The sequence below is a fragment of the Phalacrocorax aristotelis genome, chromosome 2 (genome assembly GCF_949628215.1).
Source record: "Phalacrocorax aristotelis chromosome 2, bGulAri2.1, whole genome shotgun sequence".
NCBI classification, from domain to species: Eukaryota; Metazoa; Chordata; class Aves; order Suliformes; family Phalacrocoracidae; genus Phalacrocorax; species Phalacrocorax aristotelis.
Window position 1 is genome coordinate 100,676,588 of NC_134277.1, and position 19,904 is coordinate 100,696,491.

The 19,904-nt window shown below is 44.0% G+C and overlaps 1 protein-coding gene across 1 annotated transcript in view; it reads left to right on the plus strand.

Moving 5' to 3' along the window:
- Positions 1-7,214: 7,214 nt before the first annotated feature.
- Positions 7,215-19,904, plus strand: part of TMEFF1 (transmembrane protein with EGF like and two follistatin like domains 1) — a 125,422-nt gene continuing 112,732 nt past the window's right edge. Inside the window, exon 1 of the mRNA XM_075084492.1 lies at positions 7,215-7,768. Coding sequence (XP_074940593.1) covers positions 7,507-7,768 — 262 coding nt within the window. The 5' untranslated portion in view covers positions 7,215-7,506. The remainder of the gene's footprint in view (positions 7,769-19,904) is intronic.

The following is a 19,904-nucleotide window of genomic DNA, read 5'->3' on the forward strand; positions in this document are numbered from 1 at the left end:
GTCTCATATTTCTGAGCACAAGTGTAATCATATTAGACAAGTTCCTGTGGAAATTTATTCATTTGGCTTTATTATACATCAAAGGAGATTTCACAAGGTTCTGGAAATCCAATAAACCTCCCATTTATAAGTCATGGCTTGTAAATACTTAGAGATGTACTCCACTGGAAAAAGCACATTACTGTGTTAATGGACATACATTGAGCTTCCACGACATTTGGAAGTTCCCTCTGAATTTTTGGGGAGAAACAAGACAAGAATGTATTATTACTTAAGAATGTCACTATTCTAGACCCTAATCTCTTATTGACCTGAACACACATCACGTTAGATTTGGGACCATGCCTGTTTCTTATTTTATATGCCACAATCACTGTGCATGTTAAAAAAAATACACAGTTTCTGTATCTCCTTCCGGTTATTTTTTTTCTAAGTATATAGTTACATATTAACATAATAATAATGTAATTGCTTTTCTGTGTATAAGCATTATATATAATGTGGATCAAGAACAATGTGATCTTTCTTTTTTGTGTGAACATCATTAAAATATCTAAGAAGATGAAGTTTGGACAGTTTGGTAATGACACAAGCATGAGAAATATAGCTAATGATGACAATGCATATGGCTATGCTTGAGAAGACTAACTGTAATGATAGAAATCAACATACAGCACCATGGAAATGGTTACTAGACTTTGAGAAGTTATGCAAAACTAGAGTACAAGAACAGCGGAAGGCTGGAGAAAATTAGACTGGGAAATGCAATGCAATATCGCAATATAGAAAAGCTTATGCAATTCTGAATTACACACTGTCACAGCGCAGGGAAGTAACAGTCCCTTTCTGTATGTCTTTAGCGGGCTGACAAGCTGTATGCCCCATCCACTTGTGTGCTTCCGTAGCAAAAATTAAAACAAAATAAAATTGAAATTACAGAGCCCCTTGACAAAAATGTTTGAGAATATTTTACTATGTAATGTACTACTAAAACCAGTCATGGGGGACAATTAAATGCAGCATAAAACATGTCATTCCTTAATCTGCTTTTACATTTTGATTAAGAATTGCAGATAACAACATGAAGGGTATTCTCAAAGCAAGGGGCATAATTGGCAAGAGCCCTAGTACTCATTAATTGAAGATTACACTTAAAGAAAACTGAATACCCATCTGATTCCAAATAGAGAGAGCTTTCAGGGCAATATAGCTCAAGTTCAGTGAAATATACTATATTTTTTCCTTTGAGGATGCCAAAAGCAAAAAGCAGGATTTAAAAATCAGCATTATTTTAGGGGCACAGTGGAAGAACTGCAGAACTGAATAAGGTGTGACCTTCCTGGCGCACCTGGGTGCATACAGGTTACTGTGGTGCGAATTAGCGGCAGTCTACACATGATTCACTGGGGTCCACACGAACAAAGAGCTGAAATAGTCCAATCAATAATCAACAAAAGCATTTATCAGCATCTGGAAATCACACTTACTGATCAGTGGTTAGATCCTGGCAGTATTTGAGTAAGAGAAAGATGTCAACAATTCAGAAGAAACTGAGAAAATTATAACAAACTGATTAGTGTGCTGAAGATAAATGAGGAAAGATTAAAAGACCTAAAAACGTGAAGGTGCTAAATGACAGCTCGTATTTTATTACACAAGCCAAGAAAGGAGTAAAGTTGGTTGGAATGCATGAGTGAGAACAAAGAATATGTACGTAATGACAATGCAAGATGGGCAAACCTATTTGTGCCAGCCCTGAGAATGTTTTGCAGCTTCCACTACTGCTCCTGCCACCACTCCAAGTCAACAGAAGGTGTTAGTGTTGGGAGGAACCAAAATGCCCTGGAGAAGCATGTGTTTGAAACTGGGTTTTGAAAGGTAAGGATTTTGTTTTGCCGTGGCTACAGAATCCTTTGTGTCCTGCAGTTGTCGCTGGAAAAGAGAAACCTCTTGGTGCTCTGGTTTTCTCCGCAGCAAAATGGGCTCAGCAATATTTCTTGATTCATGGGGATATTGCGACAGAAAATTCAATAACTGGTGTGGGCCAGCAAGCTAGTGTGGGGACAAGTTCATGATTACATTAGTGGGGAGATGAACTAGGAATGTCACTATGAAGACACGAGAAGAAACGTATCTCTAGCCCAGTTCTTAAAAATCCTCATTGACCCAGATGGGTTTTTGGTCATGTCTTTCAACTGAATAAAGATAGTCTGGGAAAGGAGAGGCAATTCAATTGCAAGAAGAGAAACAGATCTGGCACCACGGTGAATGGAAAAGTGAAAAGCAGAAAATTAGGAAAGAAAAAAAGTGTAGGTAAACATCTGTAAAACTAAAGATTGAAGGAGGGAAATAACAGAGAAAAGAACTACAGGAGTGAAGGTTTAAGATGCAAAACAGTGGCACAGCAAAACAATGGAAAGGGTTTTCAGCTTCCCAAGAGCAACTACACTGAGTTTTGCTGCCTCAAAAACCCATGAGGCATTGGTGCAGCTTTATGGGCTGGGAAAGGGCACTGCTGCACAGGGCAGCAGGGTGCTGGAGGGGTCAGTAAAATGGCCACTGCCCCGCTGCCCGTGTTGCTTTCCCCAGAGCCATGAGCAAGTTATACTGGGGGGAGAGTGGGCACAGGCGGTCGTTAGCCTTCTCTTTCCCACCTCCTAGGACCAGCAGTGTCCAGCCTGGCTTTCCTGAGCTCTTCCCCTCACTCTGTCCTCATTACTGTGCCAGCAAATTCAGCTTGGCCTTAACTGTCTTTTTTTCCTAGCTTTGAGAGGTGTCAAGTACTTTAATCACTTGATCAGCCTTCTGGACCAAAAGTTAGACACGTGAAACTTTAACAGAGGGCAAGTATTGATCTGAGGCTGCTGCCACATATTTAGTCCTGGGCTGAAAGGAGCAAGAGAGTACTGTCTAAACACTCTTTCTGTTCAGCAAAGAGCCTTCCAGGCAAGAAAACTTCTCCGAAGTGATGTTTGCATTGCAGGTGGACGAGTGTGGCAATATAAACCTGTGCAGGGCCTGTTGGATACGCTCCCATGTCCTGCACAGTCCTTGCTCTAGATTCTGGGCCACCTACTTGGTTGCTGAAGTGCTCAGGAATAACACAGAAGAAATCCTGTGGCCCTGAAAAATAATTTTAATCTGAATCAATTAAATATGAAATTTAATAGCTAGTGAACTTTGTATGAAACTAAATGACATAGCCAGTACTGCCTGGTCCTTTCCTGACTGTTTTGATTTTGCTCTCATTTTATGTTATCAGAATGCAGTGGGATCGTACGCTGAAGATCCTTATTTGTATTACCCAAGTTGTAAATGCTGAAGGTGGCAGATTTAAGTAGGTGTCAGCTGAGGTTTTGTGCACAGAAAATGAGCAGAAAAAACCAGGGACAGGTAAATGAGTTCAGCTATTGGACAAACTGAGTGTTTTTGATAAAAAATCAAAAGTGAAAGGGTTTATATGAGAGGGCTCCTGTGCCTTGAGGCTTTTGTTGAGGCTGATTCTAGATTTGGTTAGACAAGGTCTTTGGCTCAGGACAAGAGGCAATGTGCACAAACTGAAATACAGGAGGTTTCCCCCAACATCAAAGAAATACTGCTACTGTGAGGGTGACCAAGCACTGGCAGAGGTTGCCCGGGTAGGTTGTGGAGTCTCCATCCTTGGAGATATTCAAAAGCCATTTGGACATGGTCCTGGGCAACTGGCTCTAGATGGTCCTGTTTGAGCAGGGGGGTTGGACCAGATGACCTCCAGAGGTCCCTTCCAGCCTCAAACTTTCCATGATTCTTTGATTCTGTGAACACTGTTCCAATTTATACTCCTAATATTTTTGATGTCTTCTTCACAACTACAGGAGCTGGAAACGTTTTTTGGTTAAGAATGAAAGTTGAGATAGTAAGTACAATTCTCAGGCAAAATACCTGGCAGGGGGCTCTGAACAACAGTATAATGGTTTCACTAAATTGTAGTTCTCTCTTCTCCATTTTGTTCTCTAAACAAACATTCTCTAAAATAAAACAGCACTTTCACAATTAAGTGTATCGGTACTGTATCCAGATCTCTGGCAAATGAAATCACTCTCACTGGTCTGGCAGCTTCTCTCTGCTCTTGCATATTCCCTGCCTCCCCTTGGTTGTGCATATTCCTTTCTACAATTACTAGAGAAAAATATAGGAGGGCAGAAATTGTGCGTGCACCAGCAGCAGACTGAAAAACTGCTCTTGGTGTTCAAGAGCTCACCAAGCATGACAATTTTTGAAAATCTGTAGAGCTCCCTGCTTTCACAGGAGAGCAGTTGGAGGTGAGCAGGAGTGAAATTACTGTATAATTGCTATAAAGTCACGTTTACTTGCCAAAGATGGAAGGTACCAAATGTGACAAAGTTTAGCATGATCTCAAGGACACACCAGATCTGTCATTTCGTCACTGTGACATTCTCTCTGCCTGTAACAATTTGTGTCGCAGAAGCAGCTTGTTCAAATTCTTTCAGAGTTCCTTTGCTTCTTTAGCTGGCAAGAAAGTGTTTAGGTTTTTTTTTTTTTTAATACATGTATCAGAGAACAGAATAAGAATGAACACCCAGCTGGCATAGTGTGAATTTGCCAATCAAGCATGACTGTATCACTCACTTAAGACTAGCTAAAGATGCATCCAGGCAGATAGCTAAACTCAAGACGTGGCTTTTCTAGCTAAAAAAATGGCATGTCATCCATCCCGGGAGTCAAAACATAACCACAACAAAAACCCCAAAGCCAAACCCCATGAGATTTACTTACAGTCTATCTGGACTTGTTAAAAGCGTTCGTATGATGCTGCATGGGGATTTCCTAGTTAAGCTGAAAGAGATGGGGAACTGAAAGAAAGCTGCAGATTCAGTTGGGAAGTCACCACAGCTGACAACACAATGCCCTGGAAGGGGAATCTTTAAACTGGGAGAAGTTACTCTGGCTGTTTCTTAAAGTTTGTTCTGGGACCAAAAGTTTGTATTTGCATTTATTTCATTAGCATGAAAGTGGGAGTGTTCTGGACACAAAGAACTGGGCGGGACTGTCCCCAGAAAGAACGTTCAGAATATCCTACAGAGATTACTACATAATTTTGAGGACCAGAATAACAGAAATGAGATGAAATTCATTAATGGAAAAGATAAGGTCATACACATAGAATTTATAAAAAGAACTTTTATTATGGACTGTAAATGACAGACAAGTAGAAGGAGTTGCCTGTATTAGTCACTCACAACATGACCCTGAACCATCAGTGAGATTTGGTTATATGAAAAGCAAATTGGCTGTATGAGAAAAGGTCGCTTTGGAAGAAATCAGGAGAGACTGCCTCCGTTGCAAAGACTGGCAATGCTTTGCGAAAAACTGTTACACACTGCATGTCAGCTGTGCTGAGGAATGCTGAATTCAAACTATCTAGTGCAGAAAAATCGGAGTTACAGAGGCTCTGTGTTATAGGAGAAGATTAACAAAACTTACTGATAGGCTAGACAAGCTGAGAGCAGCTATGACTACTGCCTATAAATATATTATAGATTTAAATGCAAGGGAAAGAAAAATGCCTAACTGAAACACTGTATGGCACAAAGGCAAGTGGGTATGAACCGCTCTTGAATGTGTTTGGGCTAGGTGTTAGAAGGAGCTTTCTAACATAGAGATGAGGGCAGTTCTGGTCCAGCCCTCCACCAAGAAGTGCAGGAAAATAACATATTTAGTGTAAGATGAATCTAGCTGGTTTTTTTTGGAAAGTGTTATATCGAGTATTTGCTCCTACAACAGCGAAGTACTACGTTCCAAACACAAGATCTGTGCCAGTCCCATGACCTAAAGATCCGACAGATTTACCTGCTTAGCAGATGAGATTGCAGTACACAGATCTGGCAAGCTTTAAACATCCTGGCCAACGTGCCTCAGCAGCCCAGTTACAGCAGAGCAGGCTCCACGCGAGTCAATGCACCTCACCTTACCGAGGAGCAGAGCTCTTCTGTCATCTAGCATCACTGCTAGCAAAAGGAGCAAATAATTACAGAACATTTACTTGGCAGAGGCAGCCAGCGTTGAACCCCATATGCGAAAAGGAAATTGCTCTCTCAGTCTCAGTAATACAGGATTTATCTCTTCATTGCCGTATTTAAAAAGACAACAATCTGACTTTATGTGTCTGACCACTGTGCCTTCCCAGAGCTCACTGCTGGATTTATGGCCTTGTTCTTGACTGCTCCAGTTAATGAACTACTCGAAGGTCTCCTCAAACAAGAGCTATACCTTAGAGCAAGCCAGGTGCCCTCACACAAGCGCTGTACCTTGCAGCAAGCCGGTGGCACACAGCAGCAGCAGCAGAGAGACCAGGGAAATGGGCAGTTCCTGCCCCTGAAAAACAAATGGTTTGTACAGTGGATTAAAAAACTTACACAAAAGGTAAGTGATAGCTGAGACGGGAAAAATTCTTGTTGAAAGTAAAGCGCTGTCCTGTGTTTTCCCAATGTAAAAACGATAGCAGTGCTGTCAATTTAAACAAAGCTTTCAGCCACACAGCAAGATGCTGAGGGTCTGCACTCAAGATACGTGCCCGGCACCCTGTACCCGTGCAGTGCTTCTGACCCTCTGAAGAATCAACATGTATGGGACTGAAAAACCCCTGGACAGTAAAAGCACTGTGTTGCAAAAGTCACTACCTTCGCCGTAAACATATTTGTTTACTTGGATCGGTACAAATGCTCCCGCCGTACGTGCTGGGCTTCCGCTCAGTAAAAATTAAACACAGCCCTTAGAAATAATCAATAGCAAGGATGGTCTCTTCGCTTTTTTCCCCCCATCCCCGCTCACGCCGGCTTATTAGTGAATAAGAAACCATCTCGTGGGATGACAAACGACGTGCCAGCGGCCCTCCTTCCCCGCCGCCCCTTGGGACCCGCTCTGCTTTCATTCACCCGTCAGCACGATCCCCGCACGCCTGCCGGCGGCACCCACCGGCCCGGCCCCACGCCGCGCCGCGCCACGCAGGGACCCCCCACCCGCTCCCCGCGGGGGCGGCCCCGCCGTGCGGGGCGGCGCTGCCGCCGCCGCCGCTCGCCCTGCCCGCCGGGCGAGGAGAAGCCCCTCACCTCCTCTCCGGTCCCGGGGGAGGGGGCTGCCATCACGTGTGCTTCCTCCCCCTTCTCTCCCTCCTCCTCCTCCTCCTCCTCCTCCCCCCCCTCCGCGGCGGCGGCGGCGGCAGCAGCAGCAGCCGCCTCGGCTGCGCTCCCTTTGTTGCAGCGGAGCGGCGGCGCTGCCGGGCGCCTCGCACAAAGGAGCGCGGCCGGGGCCGGGCGCGGAGGCGGCCGCCGCACCGCCGGGCTGCGGGGGCCGCGCTGCTCCCCCGGGGCCAGCCCTGCCCGCGGCCGGGCGGCGGCGGAGGCGGCGGCGGGTCTGTGCGGCCGCCGCGGCGGGGATGCTGAAGGTGTGCTCCGGCGCGGCGGAGAAAGGACGGTCCCGCCCGGGCGGCGCCGCGGGCTCCGGTTGATGCTGCGGGCCTGCCGTCGCCGCCGCCGCCGCCGCCATCCCGCTGCCGCCGGCGCTGCTGCTCGGCCGCCCCTCGCCATGCTGGGAGAGAGCGCGGCCGCCGCCCGGCCGCTCCTGCGAGCGGGACCCCCGCTGGCGCTGTGCTACACCTCGGCCCTCCTGGCGCTCGCCCTCTCGGCGCTGCCCGCCGGCCGCGCCTCCCACCCCGTGCCCGGCTCCGAGTGCCAGGGCGGCGGCAAGGGGAAAGGCATCAACTGCTCAGGTAATGCCCCGCCGGCGCCCACCCGTGCGGGCAGCCCACGCGTGCACGTGGGGGGCTCAGCGGGGCTCCCCCCCCCTCCTCCTCCCGCCCCGGCGCGGCGCTGCGGGCGGCGGGAAACAAAGGAGCGGCGCCTGCCCGGCCCCGGGTGCGGCGGGCCGGCGGGGAGACCCCCCTCTCCGGGGGCGGTGGGGCGGGGGGACGCCACTCTCCAGCGGCCCCTCGCCGAAAGGAAGGAGCTCGCCGCCGTCTCCCGGCTTTTGTTGCCGCCCCCCGCCCCGCCGCCGCTGCCGCCGCTGTGCCGGCAGGTGCGCGCCGCCAGCCCCGGTGCCGCCCGCAGCCCGGCCCGCCGCCCCCTGCCCGTCCTGCCGCCGGCCGCGGGGCAGAGCCGGGAGGGCAGCCCCCGCGGCGCTCGGGCGGGCTGCTTCTCCCGCCTCAATGTGTCGGGGTGTGCAGCCCGGAGCCGGGGCAGCCTCCCCCTCTGTCCTTGTGCCGGTGGATTCTCTCTGGGTGAGGTGGTGTGGGCTGCAAAACGCTCCGTGATGTGCGCGGAGTAAGCCTTTTAGGCATTTTGCCTGCTTTGGCTGCATGGCAGGAGAACGCTTTATTAGGTCTGCCCATCCTGTGCATAAGTATATGCCGGCATAGTGCAGTTTCAATGTCGATGAATCGGTTTGGCATGACAGCGGTGTGTTTTCTCGTATCTTGAGGGATACGGTGTTTTTAAAGTCGAACAAAGTAAATAGGTACAACATAAAGTTTGCGGTTTGTCAGAAGGACTCGTTTTGCTTCTAAACCGACTATTTAGAAAAGGTAATTATTTTTTTTCTCAAAAAAAAAAAAAAAAAAAAGCTGTGTGTGCCTCCTACTGCTTTTTAAAACGGTAGGTTTATTCCACTGCGAGGATCGGCCAGCGAGAGCCCCGCAAAGTGCCTTCTCCAAGGTGATGAACGTTTCTTGCCCTGTGCGCAGAGGCCCCCGCTCCCATTGTCTTCAGCAGGGTTTGGAAGGCAATTTCCACGTTGGAAAGAGCTCTCGATACTTCCAGGATAGGGTCCCCAAACTGCGTAACAGCTTTCAAGAAATGAGTGAATGGAGTAGTTGGAATCTTTCTCCCAGTTACGTTTTATAATACAGGTAATGCCGCTGAAGCAGGCTATCAAATTCGCAGACCAGCAAACTGTGGCAAAATGATTTTGCAATATAATAAATCTGCTATTCACTCTTGATATGCTCATTTGCTCTTCATTTTAGCCGGTTTAGACATCTACTGTGTTAGTGTGTGATACCACAATGCTACTGTTTTACTGCTGCCTGACTTTTTCATTCTATCTGTATTAATATCGTGGTTATTTTTAAAGAGAGGTTAATAGGTTAATGTGTCACTGGCGTTAGTGGCTTACCCATCAGAGACATGTGGGTCATTAGACCACGGCATGTGCATAAATCAGTGAGATTAAATATGAAAGGCTGATGAAATATATGAGGAAGTTTCTAAGATAATGGTGGAACTCACAGATACACCATTATTTAGAAACCATCATGGAAAGAGGGCTTTTCAACCTGGAATTAGAAAACCGTATGCTATATCGAAGACACTCAGAATGATTTGGCTTTACTAAAAATAGCCAGAAGCCAATATATGTGCTATATATGTACGTATGGCAGGTGCTGGTTTTAGTGTAACTACAAAAATACAGAAGGAAAATTTAATTTAAAAGTGCAATAGTCAGATTCTGCGGTGTGTTAACCGTTTCATGCAAAACTGCAGTGTTTCAGTTCTCAGCATTTATTTTGAAAGAACTAACATCAACACCTAATATCTGGGACAGATTTTCCCCTCGCTTACCTCTGATAGCTTCATTAACTTTTACCGGATAAGCTGCTCCCTGCGAAAGATGCGTTTCCTATACTTACACGCTGGGCCAGACGTTGGTGTTAGCACCTTTCTCAGGGGACTGCTACCATGTACATTGCTATTTGTACTGAAAGTTAAACTTAAGAACACTATTATTAGTTTTTCTTCAAACATTTGGACTCCCTAAATTACTTTCCATACTCGAAGAAGCAAAATTCTTCTCTGTTATTTTGTCATTTTAATAACTGCATCTGGTTGACCTGCTGCCCTGGAACAGTTTCTTACACTTTTTGGGATGGTTCCTGAGCTTGTATCATTTTATTGTCACTAGATTAGGTAGCTACCTTTATTTTTTGTTAAATTTTTAGGAAATGCTGAATTCCTCTCCTTTATTCTGCAAAATATACTGCTTTTGCTGTAGCAAAAGAACATTATAAGGTGGAGGACACAGGCAGACAACGTGAAAATTAAGATAGCTTTTTCAGCCTTGATTCTGCCCTTTTAGCACATGCATTGCAGTTTGTTTTTTTGTTGAATTATGATATAATTGCATCCCCCCTGGCCAAGGGAAGAATAGAAGGGAAAGGCTGTGGATGTTGTCTACATAGACTTTAATAAAGCCTTTGGCACCATTTCCCATGGCATTCTGGAGAAATTGGTTGCTTGTGGCTTGGATGGGCATATGCTGCAATGGGTAAAACACTGGCTGGATGACTGGGCCCAAAGGGTTGTGGTGACTGGAGTTAAACCCTGCTGGCAGCTGGTCACAAGTGGTGTTCCGTAGGGCTCAGTATTGGGGCCAGTTCTATTTAATATCTATCAATGATCTGGACAAGGGGATCAAGTGCACCCTCAGTAACTTTGCAGATGACACCAAGTTGGGTAGGAGTGTTGATCTGCTCGAGGCTCTACAGAGGGATCTGGACAGGCTAGATCTATGGGCCGAGGACAATTGTATGGGGTTCAACATGGCCAAGTGTCAGGTCCTGCACTTGGGTCACACAACCCCATGCAACGCTACAGGCTTGGGGGAGAGTGGCTGGAGAGCTGCCTGGCAGAGAGGAACCTGGGGGTGCTGGCTGACAGCCAGCTGAACATGAGCCAGCAGTGTGCCCAGGTGGGCAAGAAGGCCAATGGCATCCTGGCTTGTGTCAGGAATAGTGTGGCCAGCAGGAGCAGGGAGGTGATCGTGCCCCTGTACTCGGCACTGGTGAGGCCGCACCTTGAATACTGTGTTCAGTTTTGGGCCCCTCACTGCAAGAAGGACATTGAGCTGCTGGAGCATGTCCAGAAGTGGGCAACAAAGTTGGTGAAGGTTCTGGAGCACAAGTCTGTGAGAGCACCTGAGGGAACTGGGCCGTTTAGCTGGAGAGAGGCTGAGGGGAGACCTTATCGCTCGCTAAAACTACCTGAAAGGTAGCGAGGTGGGTGTTGGTCTCTTCTCCCAAGTTACTAGTGATAGGATGAGTGGAAATGGTCTGAAGCTGCATCAGGGGAGGTTTAGATTGGATATTAGCAAACACGTCTTCATCAAAAGAGTTCTCAAGCATCAGAACAGGCTGCTCAGGGAAGTGGTTGAGTCACTATCCCTGGAGGTATTTAAAAGATGTGGTGCTCGGGCATGGTTTAGTGGTGGACTTGGCAGTGCTAGGTTAATGGTTGGACTTGATGATCTTAAAGGTCTTTTCCAACCTAAATGATTCTGTGATTCTATGACCCTATACGATCAAGTGATTAGAGCAAGAAACAGACAAATAAGGCATTGTCTGGAGTTCACTGATGATATAGACTTTTATGTGTTTTTTTATCTGTTAATCCATACTTTGCTAAGCTAGGAAAACTGAAATAGCCTCATTTTATCAGAATGGAGTAAAATACAAGTTAGTGTTTCTGGAAAAGAGAATCTTACAGTTGATGTTTTAGAGATATTGTATTATTCCCAGCGCTACCTGTAGTAATCTTCCGTAAAATTTCTAATACTCAGTGACTGTCTGTGAGCAGGGTGGCGTGATGCTTGCTTCTCGGCTCAGGCTATAAGATAGTTGTGTCTTTAATAACGGCTGTGAACTGCAGGGGGTTATTAAGCATCCTGAGTGTAAAGGTAAGTACAAAGTGTAGTTACTTCATGAGTTCCTAATCCGCCGGTACTCTCGAAAGACACACACTGTATGGGCATCTTCGGTTTCAGTTTCAGTCCAGTTGGGTCTCCGGTGTGGGATAGGCTCTGGTCACACCTGTGGCAGCCACAGGGGTTGCAGTTTGATCAAAACTGAGCAAACGCTGAGGACTTCGGTGAGGGGTACACAAACTTAACAAGAGAGATTGCTCAGCGCATTGGTCTGGATTTGTGCACCCAGGATTCTGATTAACAGAGATACGTTTGTGTTGGTAAGCCTCTCAGCTTGCTGCTCCTTCATGTGATAAAATACACTTGTTTGGGATGATTCCACACACCTCCTATGAGACTCATAGGCCATATACTGCCCCCAATTTCTTAAATTCTCTCTGAGTGAAGTGAGTAAAGATAAAATTGTTTCAAGATAGCTTACTGACGATTGAATGAGGTCAAGGAAAATTTAAGGACACCTTCTCTGTCACGGAATTCCTCTTCTGAGGGGTATAAATGCTTTTCTTTTACACAGTCATAACGTCTGAAATTGTTTGTAGATAAAAGTAGGTGGAAATTGCCGATTAGGGAGAGGGAAGGGGATGGAAGGACAAAGGGAAGTATCCATCCTGTGACAGGGTGATGGCTGAGTGTGTGATGGGCTGTTTATCGAACATGGAAGCACAAGCTGTCAAATAGCTTGTAAATTTTTAGAACAGCAGAGAAAGTGATAGTGGTACCATCCTTCACCATATATACATTATGTTAACTTTCAGTATGCTTTAGAGAAATGGTTTCTGCCCTGAAGTAACTCATGGAGTAAATTAGACAAACAGAGAATGTGGAAACATTAGAAAAAAGAGAGAAGTGAAGCAGAGAACATGGTAAGCCAACAGGAGTGCAACAAACACAAGCAAAACTCATGTCTTTTGATATTTTAAAATGTGGTAGGATGAGAAGGGAGGGGTAGACATCATCAGTGGGGTTGAAAGCATCTGAAGGCTGGACAAGGGCAGAACCTGAAAACGGATGGGAATGGAAGGTGTTGACTGGTACACGAGTGGGAGGGAGTAAGGAATCCATACGAGAGAAGATATGCGGCTGAGAGCAGGAGCAACTCAGAGGAGATGGACAGCGTGGCAAGAATTGACCACATATATGGTTTTAGTTTCCAAGCATGCCTTTTTCCATTGTGTGAACAGAGTTTTAGAGGAAGAAGAGTTGGGAAGGGTACAGAAAATGAGTGAGACGAGCAACAGGAGATCCAGTTTATATGTAGATAAGGCAGGAACGTCCAGGAGCATGATCGTAAGTATGTGTAGTACAACAACAGAAGAGAAAAAAATATGTTAATTATTGATTACTGCACACACCCAAAGAGGGAGCAGTGCATTTAAAGTATGGCTGCTGTCACTGTTACTAGAGATGCATGTGGTACCATAGAGAAATAATGCCTCTTTTTGTCTCATCCTTGCTTCTATCTACTTTCCATCATTTTTTCATCAATGAATGTGGTTTCCTTCAGAATTTGCAAGTCTTTTTCCTTGGCATCTCCTGCTGAGGTCATTGTTCCCCCATAACCTTCATGTACAATGGAGGCCATTCGATTAGGGACTCTTTGTTTCCATTACTTTATTAGATTCCATTAAGTCTGTTCTCCAGACCCTGTAGGAGGGATCCCCAAGCTTATGATCACTGGATACCAGTGCTAGCAGAAGAGACATAGCATGCATATTTCAAGAAAAAGAAATCTGCTCAAATCTTGCCTGAGTAGCACTTTGATGTGGTCCATGTAACATATTTGTACCTGCTGTAATCAAGGACTGGAAATTAAGAACATATCTTCTGCATTTTGTATGTGGGCTACCAGTGGTGCTGTCTTGTTCAGTGCTTGACAGCTCGTGGGGATGGTGGGGAGTGGCAAAATCTGAGGTCCTGGGGGCCAAACCAAAACAGAGGAGTACTTGGAATACTTTCCTTTGGCAGAAAACCATCTTTGCTCAAACATTGTCCTTGCCTTTGCTAGCTCTTTTTTCTTCCAAAAGGGTTTGACAGTGGCAGAATGAGACGCTGAGATTTTTAAAAGTGCTAAAAACCTAAATGAACAAGTCTACTGTAGGGTTAGAAGAACAACATTTGGGGCACAAGCTCTAAATGCCTAAGGAAGCCGTTTCCTAGGTATATGATTGTTCAGTCACCTTTGCAAGAATCTCTTTCTCAGAAGTATCTAAGATATGTCAGCACTGAGGATGAGGCACGCTTTCAAAAATGCTGTCTGTAGTTATCGACAAATTACAGTTTTAGGGCTCAGACCAGGATGAACTGTCACTACTTTAAGGCATGTTACCTATTATGTGCAAGCTATTGTAGCTGAAAATGTCACCTTTTTCCTTAGGATACAAAGGAGTCTAAAACTACGCACATCTGGTACATCTACACTGTGAGGTGAAGACTTGACTTTACGAGTGGGTTGACCAAAATGAGTTTTATGTACACTCTTTCTCACTCTAGGCTTGTGTGTTGTCTGAAGCATGGCTCCAGACTGTCCCTGCAGCTCCCTTGGCCCGGCCTGTACTCTATCCATGTGGCAGATATGAACACAGATTTGGGAAGATATAAACCTCAGGCACTCCCAGCCTCTGCAGCTCAGCCTTGGTTTGTGCCTGGGCTCTGTGGGGACTCACCCAGAATGAGATGTGGCCTCAGGACTGGCTTTTATCCATGCTTATCTGCTGGAACAGACATACTCTTTAGTTTTTTGTGAAGATTAAGTGAGTGAGGAGTTTTTTTGGTATATCATTCTAAGGTACACAAGGCCAAAACAATTTGTGTTAAAGGTGTGAAGCCACACTGGCAAGAACGTAAAGGCAGGGGATAGAAGAGATGCACAGGTTCAGGCAAATAGCCTAACTGTTTTAAAGGATGCACATCTTTTTTATGTTTGCATAGATAAACTTGATCTGAAATCAAGTGTACGGGACTAGAATAATTGGTTATTTTATCTAAGATACTATGGCTTATGTTCCTGTAAATTGATTCTAAGTCAGGACAAATAAACTGTGATATGTGTTTGTGCCGATCGAACTTCTGAAGTAAATGATCTAGACTCAGTCAGGTTACATATTGCTTTGAGAAACTATTGTAAGGCATGAATATAAATCAACTGTAAGTAAAAAGTAAAAACAATGATTAAAAAGAGAAATTAAAACTTAAACAGTAACATGCACGTATTTGTTTCCCTTTAGTGTAATTACCTAGACATGAAATGTCCTTTCAGTACAGATTCTTATGCTGATTAAAGAGCTGAAAGGTAATTAAAGTAGAATTTAAAGTGTCAGAATAGCAGCAAATCATCTCATAACAGGTGTCACTCCATCATTGTCACTAGTGGGAACTGGTAGCGTGATGGAGCAATTGAGGCTTGACTGAAGGCACTGGATTGAATCCAATTTCTTTTATCATTTTCTCAAAAGGGGAAAAGAGGAGTTATGTTTATTGTGGAAAATATTGCCAAGAAAATATTCTTTCTGTAGCAAGACCTCTGATAATTCCTGTTAAAGAGAGAACTAGAAGTGGCGTTATTAAGAGCAGTCTGGCCCTTTTCTCACTATTGATGTATGGATAAGTTCTTCTAGAGTTGACAGAAGACTGGATAAAGGGGAGAGTTAATATTTACTTGGGCTTAAAAAAAGAAGCTGTGGTCAAGGTCTTTGAGCAGCAAAGTACAAAAGCAGAGAATCGCACAGATAGCGACAGGAGGCTCGATTTACCCTTTTCCTATAAAGAGATTATCACGTTCCACCATTGATCTGTCAACTGAAAGTGCTTGTGACCTTTCCAGCCTGTGGTCAGACTTTGGCGAGTGTCCACAAAGCAGGTAGCGGCAGCAGTTCCCAGAATAACAGTAGCCGTAACATTTGGGGAAGAACAAATGCTGAGCACCAAAGATGTTGAAAAAGGATCTGTTCTTCTGACTCTAGACTACTGGTTATCCTCCTTGATAAGTCCCTACAGATGCTGTGGAACGGAAGTGGACGTAGAGAATGTATTGACATTTCTGAGGTTAAAGCCTGTCTTTTTTTAAAGCAGACTGTAATATTTAATAGAGCTGAAGACCAAGGAAGTTCTTTATAAAATTATTCTTTAAAAAATCATTCTATCCCAAGAATAGCTTTAGATAATAAGAAAATTATAATTAAATAATGTGCTGTAAACTAAATCGTTCTCTCTAATTGCTGTAGTTTATTCTTAGATCATCTTGAAATTATAACAATTTAGAAATACAGAGAAATAAAGGAAGAAAAAAAGAAAGAGCGTGAGAGAGTGGAGTTGTATTTTGTTGAGCTCCTAAGTGTGTAGAGAAGGGCTTGTTTGACTAAATCAATCCGTAACAAATTTTATTTTATGAAAGCATTTCTTGGCAAAATGTGTCTCCTTTATGTGATATTTTTCTTCCAGAAAAGGATAAGAAGATACAGACAAAATCTAGTTAGGAGTAAGTTCAGCAATCAAAATTGTGATCTGATGAAATGAAAGTTTCCCCGAGAACCTTAAATCTGTTCCTTTGTCGTGATGAACAGCTACAGTGTATGTTTAGTTCTAATTTAGTCCACAGATGGCTTCAAGGGGATCGGAGAGCAGAATTATTTGATTTTGTATTATTAGATAGATACCTAGTGGTGCCATTAGTTGTTTAAATATTTGGGATTTGTGGGTCATACGCTTTTCAATTTATTTGCTTGCTTGTTTGTTTTAAAAAAGAAAAAAACTTCAGGTAATTTTTTAACCTTAAAGATTCTTACCAGGGAACCTTTGTCTTCTTTGGAGTGGGGAGCAAGATGCCAGCGGAGCTCTTTGCTAGAAGAGTACCTAGAAGACTTCTGTTCTTGCTACCCAGTTACATCTCCAGACCTGTCTGGGTGTGGGCTGGGAGACTGACCAGGCTCTGGATGTATTTGCATATATATATTGCTGGTGTGAATGTCTCTGTTCCAGAGAGCAACTTGATGTTACACTGATATCACATGTACATTTTTTTTTAAGTTGCTCTAAAACTGCCTCATTGGTCATAGCATGGTTTGTGAGGAGGTGGTGTTGGACTAGCAAATCAGGATTTATTTTAGGATAATTTAAATTCTCATTATAGTAGATGATATCTAAAGACTGAAAAGAGAGGGCTTTTCTGATAATAGTTTATGTGTTACAACAACAGTGTTTAAAGGATCTGATTCAGAATAAAATTAAATCCTTGTAATACCTCTTTTTTGACTTGGTATTATAAAAATAAATTTAGTTGCAACTACAGTCTTGAAACACCCACATTATATAACAGTGCTCAAGCTGGCAGGATCCTCATCCATGCTTCAGATATAGTGTTAATTAAGAACAGCAGGAAAACGTGAAAATGAAAGAGAAGAAAATCAGGAACAAGACAGAACTGTCAGTAATTTTTCTGAAGGGACCTGGCTTCTCTTGGTAGCTGCCAGCTCTCCCCTAGCCTGTTTCTACCAGGCTGAGACCTTGCTAAGCTCCTGTATGTATTAAATAGGTGCAAAACTCTGTGTGCTTTTGTAAGATGCATAGAGCATCCCGTGGGGTGCAGCTGAAGAAGAGGACAGGAACGATGTTCCTGACAGACAAAAGGGTGTTCAGGACATGAAATGGTTCTCAGGTCTGGTCTGGAGGCCAAAACCTCCTCAAATCTGGCTCTGCCTGGACACAAAGCCTCTGTAGGCAGCCTCATTCCAGCTGCCTGGCTTGCTGGCAGGCAGCAGCCAGGTTCCTCAAGGAAAGGTGCTGGGGCGTCTCCTCTGCCTCACACCAATCTCATGGGATCGATGTGGAAGCAGATGGGGTGAATAGGGGTGGCCAGGCAACCTAGAGAGCTGGATCTGTGCAAACTCTGGTTAATCTGCCCTTGATCACCATAGTCTGTTGGAGATGAACACGAAATGCTCAACTTTAGGAGCTCCAATTGCATCATGCCAGATCCAGCCCTGGATATTTCCCAGATTGGCACATTTCCACCCAGCTTCAGGAGTTCGACACATTTCAGTGTTCACCTACCGCTGACCATCCTGCTTTAAGAAGCACTTAACTGGTCTCAGTTACTAACTCATGTGAGCACTGCATATGATGATGGAAGAAGAAACACACAGCCCCCAGTGAAATCATGCTGTCACATCTACTTGAGTATGACTGTAGAAAACCTTCTATAAACACGTATATCAGCAGTGGGTGAGAAAGTGCTCCACTGTTTAAACCTGAGGCGTAGAGAGGAGTTCATTGTACCTACCTTACAAGAGTTTTGCTTGCTTTCCTAATCAGAGACTGTTTCACATGCAGTTTCACATATGACTACAAAGAATGAGTGATTAGGTAAGTATAATTTGCAGAAGTTGCTGAATTTCCTCTAGAATTTTAAAGCAAACAAGAATCTTAAGAAAAGCAGCATAAAAGCTTGAGATATGGGCTAGGTAAAGGTGTCAGTGCATGTGCAGAAAATGCCCAGAATAGCCTATGCATTCAAAATGAGTGAGTGCTTTTGAAAATGTAAGTTTCAATCCTTAAGGGTGTCCATAAAACAGAAGACCAAGATATAAAGTCTTTAGCTGGTTGATGGAGACAGCCTAACAGTGTTTTTCAACAGGTATTTCCATGGAAAGTTTGATAAAAAATTGTGGCTAGGTAGCAGTTTGTTGCTGTAAAACTCAGGGAAGCATTGATCTAATTAAATGTTTACGTTTTGCTAATTAGTATTGACTCTGATTGTGTGCTGCCTTTATCTGATCCCTCTGGGAGAGGTAGAGGTCAGTGTGTTGTGCCGAGTGGGTTCTCTGGGGCAGAGGAGAGCAGCAGAAAATCCTTAGAAAGGCTGAAGAAAGGGACCCCCACCTGATATGTGCAGTGGTGGGCAGATGAAATGTTACTTACCTAAAGTACCGTGTCCCTCCAACCCCTTTTCCTTCATCCTCAACCTCTCGCAGAAGTTTACCTAGTCAATTCTGTGAGGCAGAATTCCTTTTCTCTGTCTTGATTGGAAGTATAATTTTATGGAAGTATCATTTCAAGGTTATAAAAGTGAAAATAAAATAGGCAGGCTCCTGTTAAGGTTATAGAAATTCTTCCTCATATAAAACATGGGCTGGGAAGGCAATTTATTTCCTTGTATTTCTTCTCTAACTGCAAAGGATGTCTTTTCTTTGCTTGCATGGATATTTACACCTAGAAGAATGTCTTTGCAAAAATAGTTATATGTGTTTGAAATGTGCAAAACTGGTTCTGAGCTGTAAGAAATATTCTTTTTCATGTCAGAACCTAGTGGCTATGGTAGCGATGAAACAAAAATTTTTGCTGGAAAACACAAAGAACAGCTGCTGATTATTTTTTTTTTAAAGTGAGGTTTATCGTTATCTTGATGCTCTTTGTTAAAATCTCTGGCTGTAAGAAGAGTTATCCAGGTGAGAGAACACAACCTCCACATTTGCAAGTGATATTCCTGCTGCTGGCTGAGCAAACAAAGAGGATCACTGGAACCAGACTCCGAATTTGAATGTTTTGGGTGATTTATCTACCAGATGGTAAATGCAGTCCAATGTAAAAAATTAGTCTGGGAGCAGGGAATCAATCATCCAGCAGGCTGATCAGCAAAGGGATTTGGGTGTTATAGCAGAAAAATTAATGAGCTGGCAATCCACTGCAGAGCAGCATTAAAACAAAAAGATACTACACTGTAATAAAAGAGTCCTCATCCAGAAGACAAAAGAGATGAACAGACTGCTTTATTAGACACTTGATAAACCTAATCTAAACCAGTGTATTAGATGCCAAAACCCTAATGTTATTCAAACATAATGATTAAAAAGTTCAGTATAAAAATCTGGAAATCAGAGTTAATTTAGGAAAGTGAAGTTTTTCACTGCTTTCACATTTGTTTCCCAAATGCATAGGCTCTTCTGTCATAGGAATTATTTATTAGTATGCTATATTACAGTAATAGATATTTCTGTGCTATTTAAAGTCACAGTACAGTGCATTCAGAATTACCTAATGAAAGATTATAAGATACCAATATAGCTTTGTGCCATAATTATGTCTTTCTATAAAGATCTTGAAAATGTGTCCCTAGCCCCTTTCAGTTACTCAGGCTACAAGAGATCAGAATAGCTTCGCCA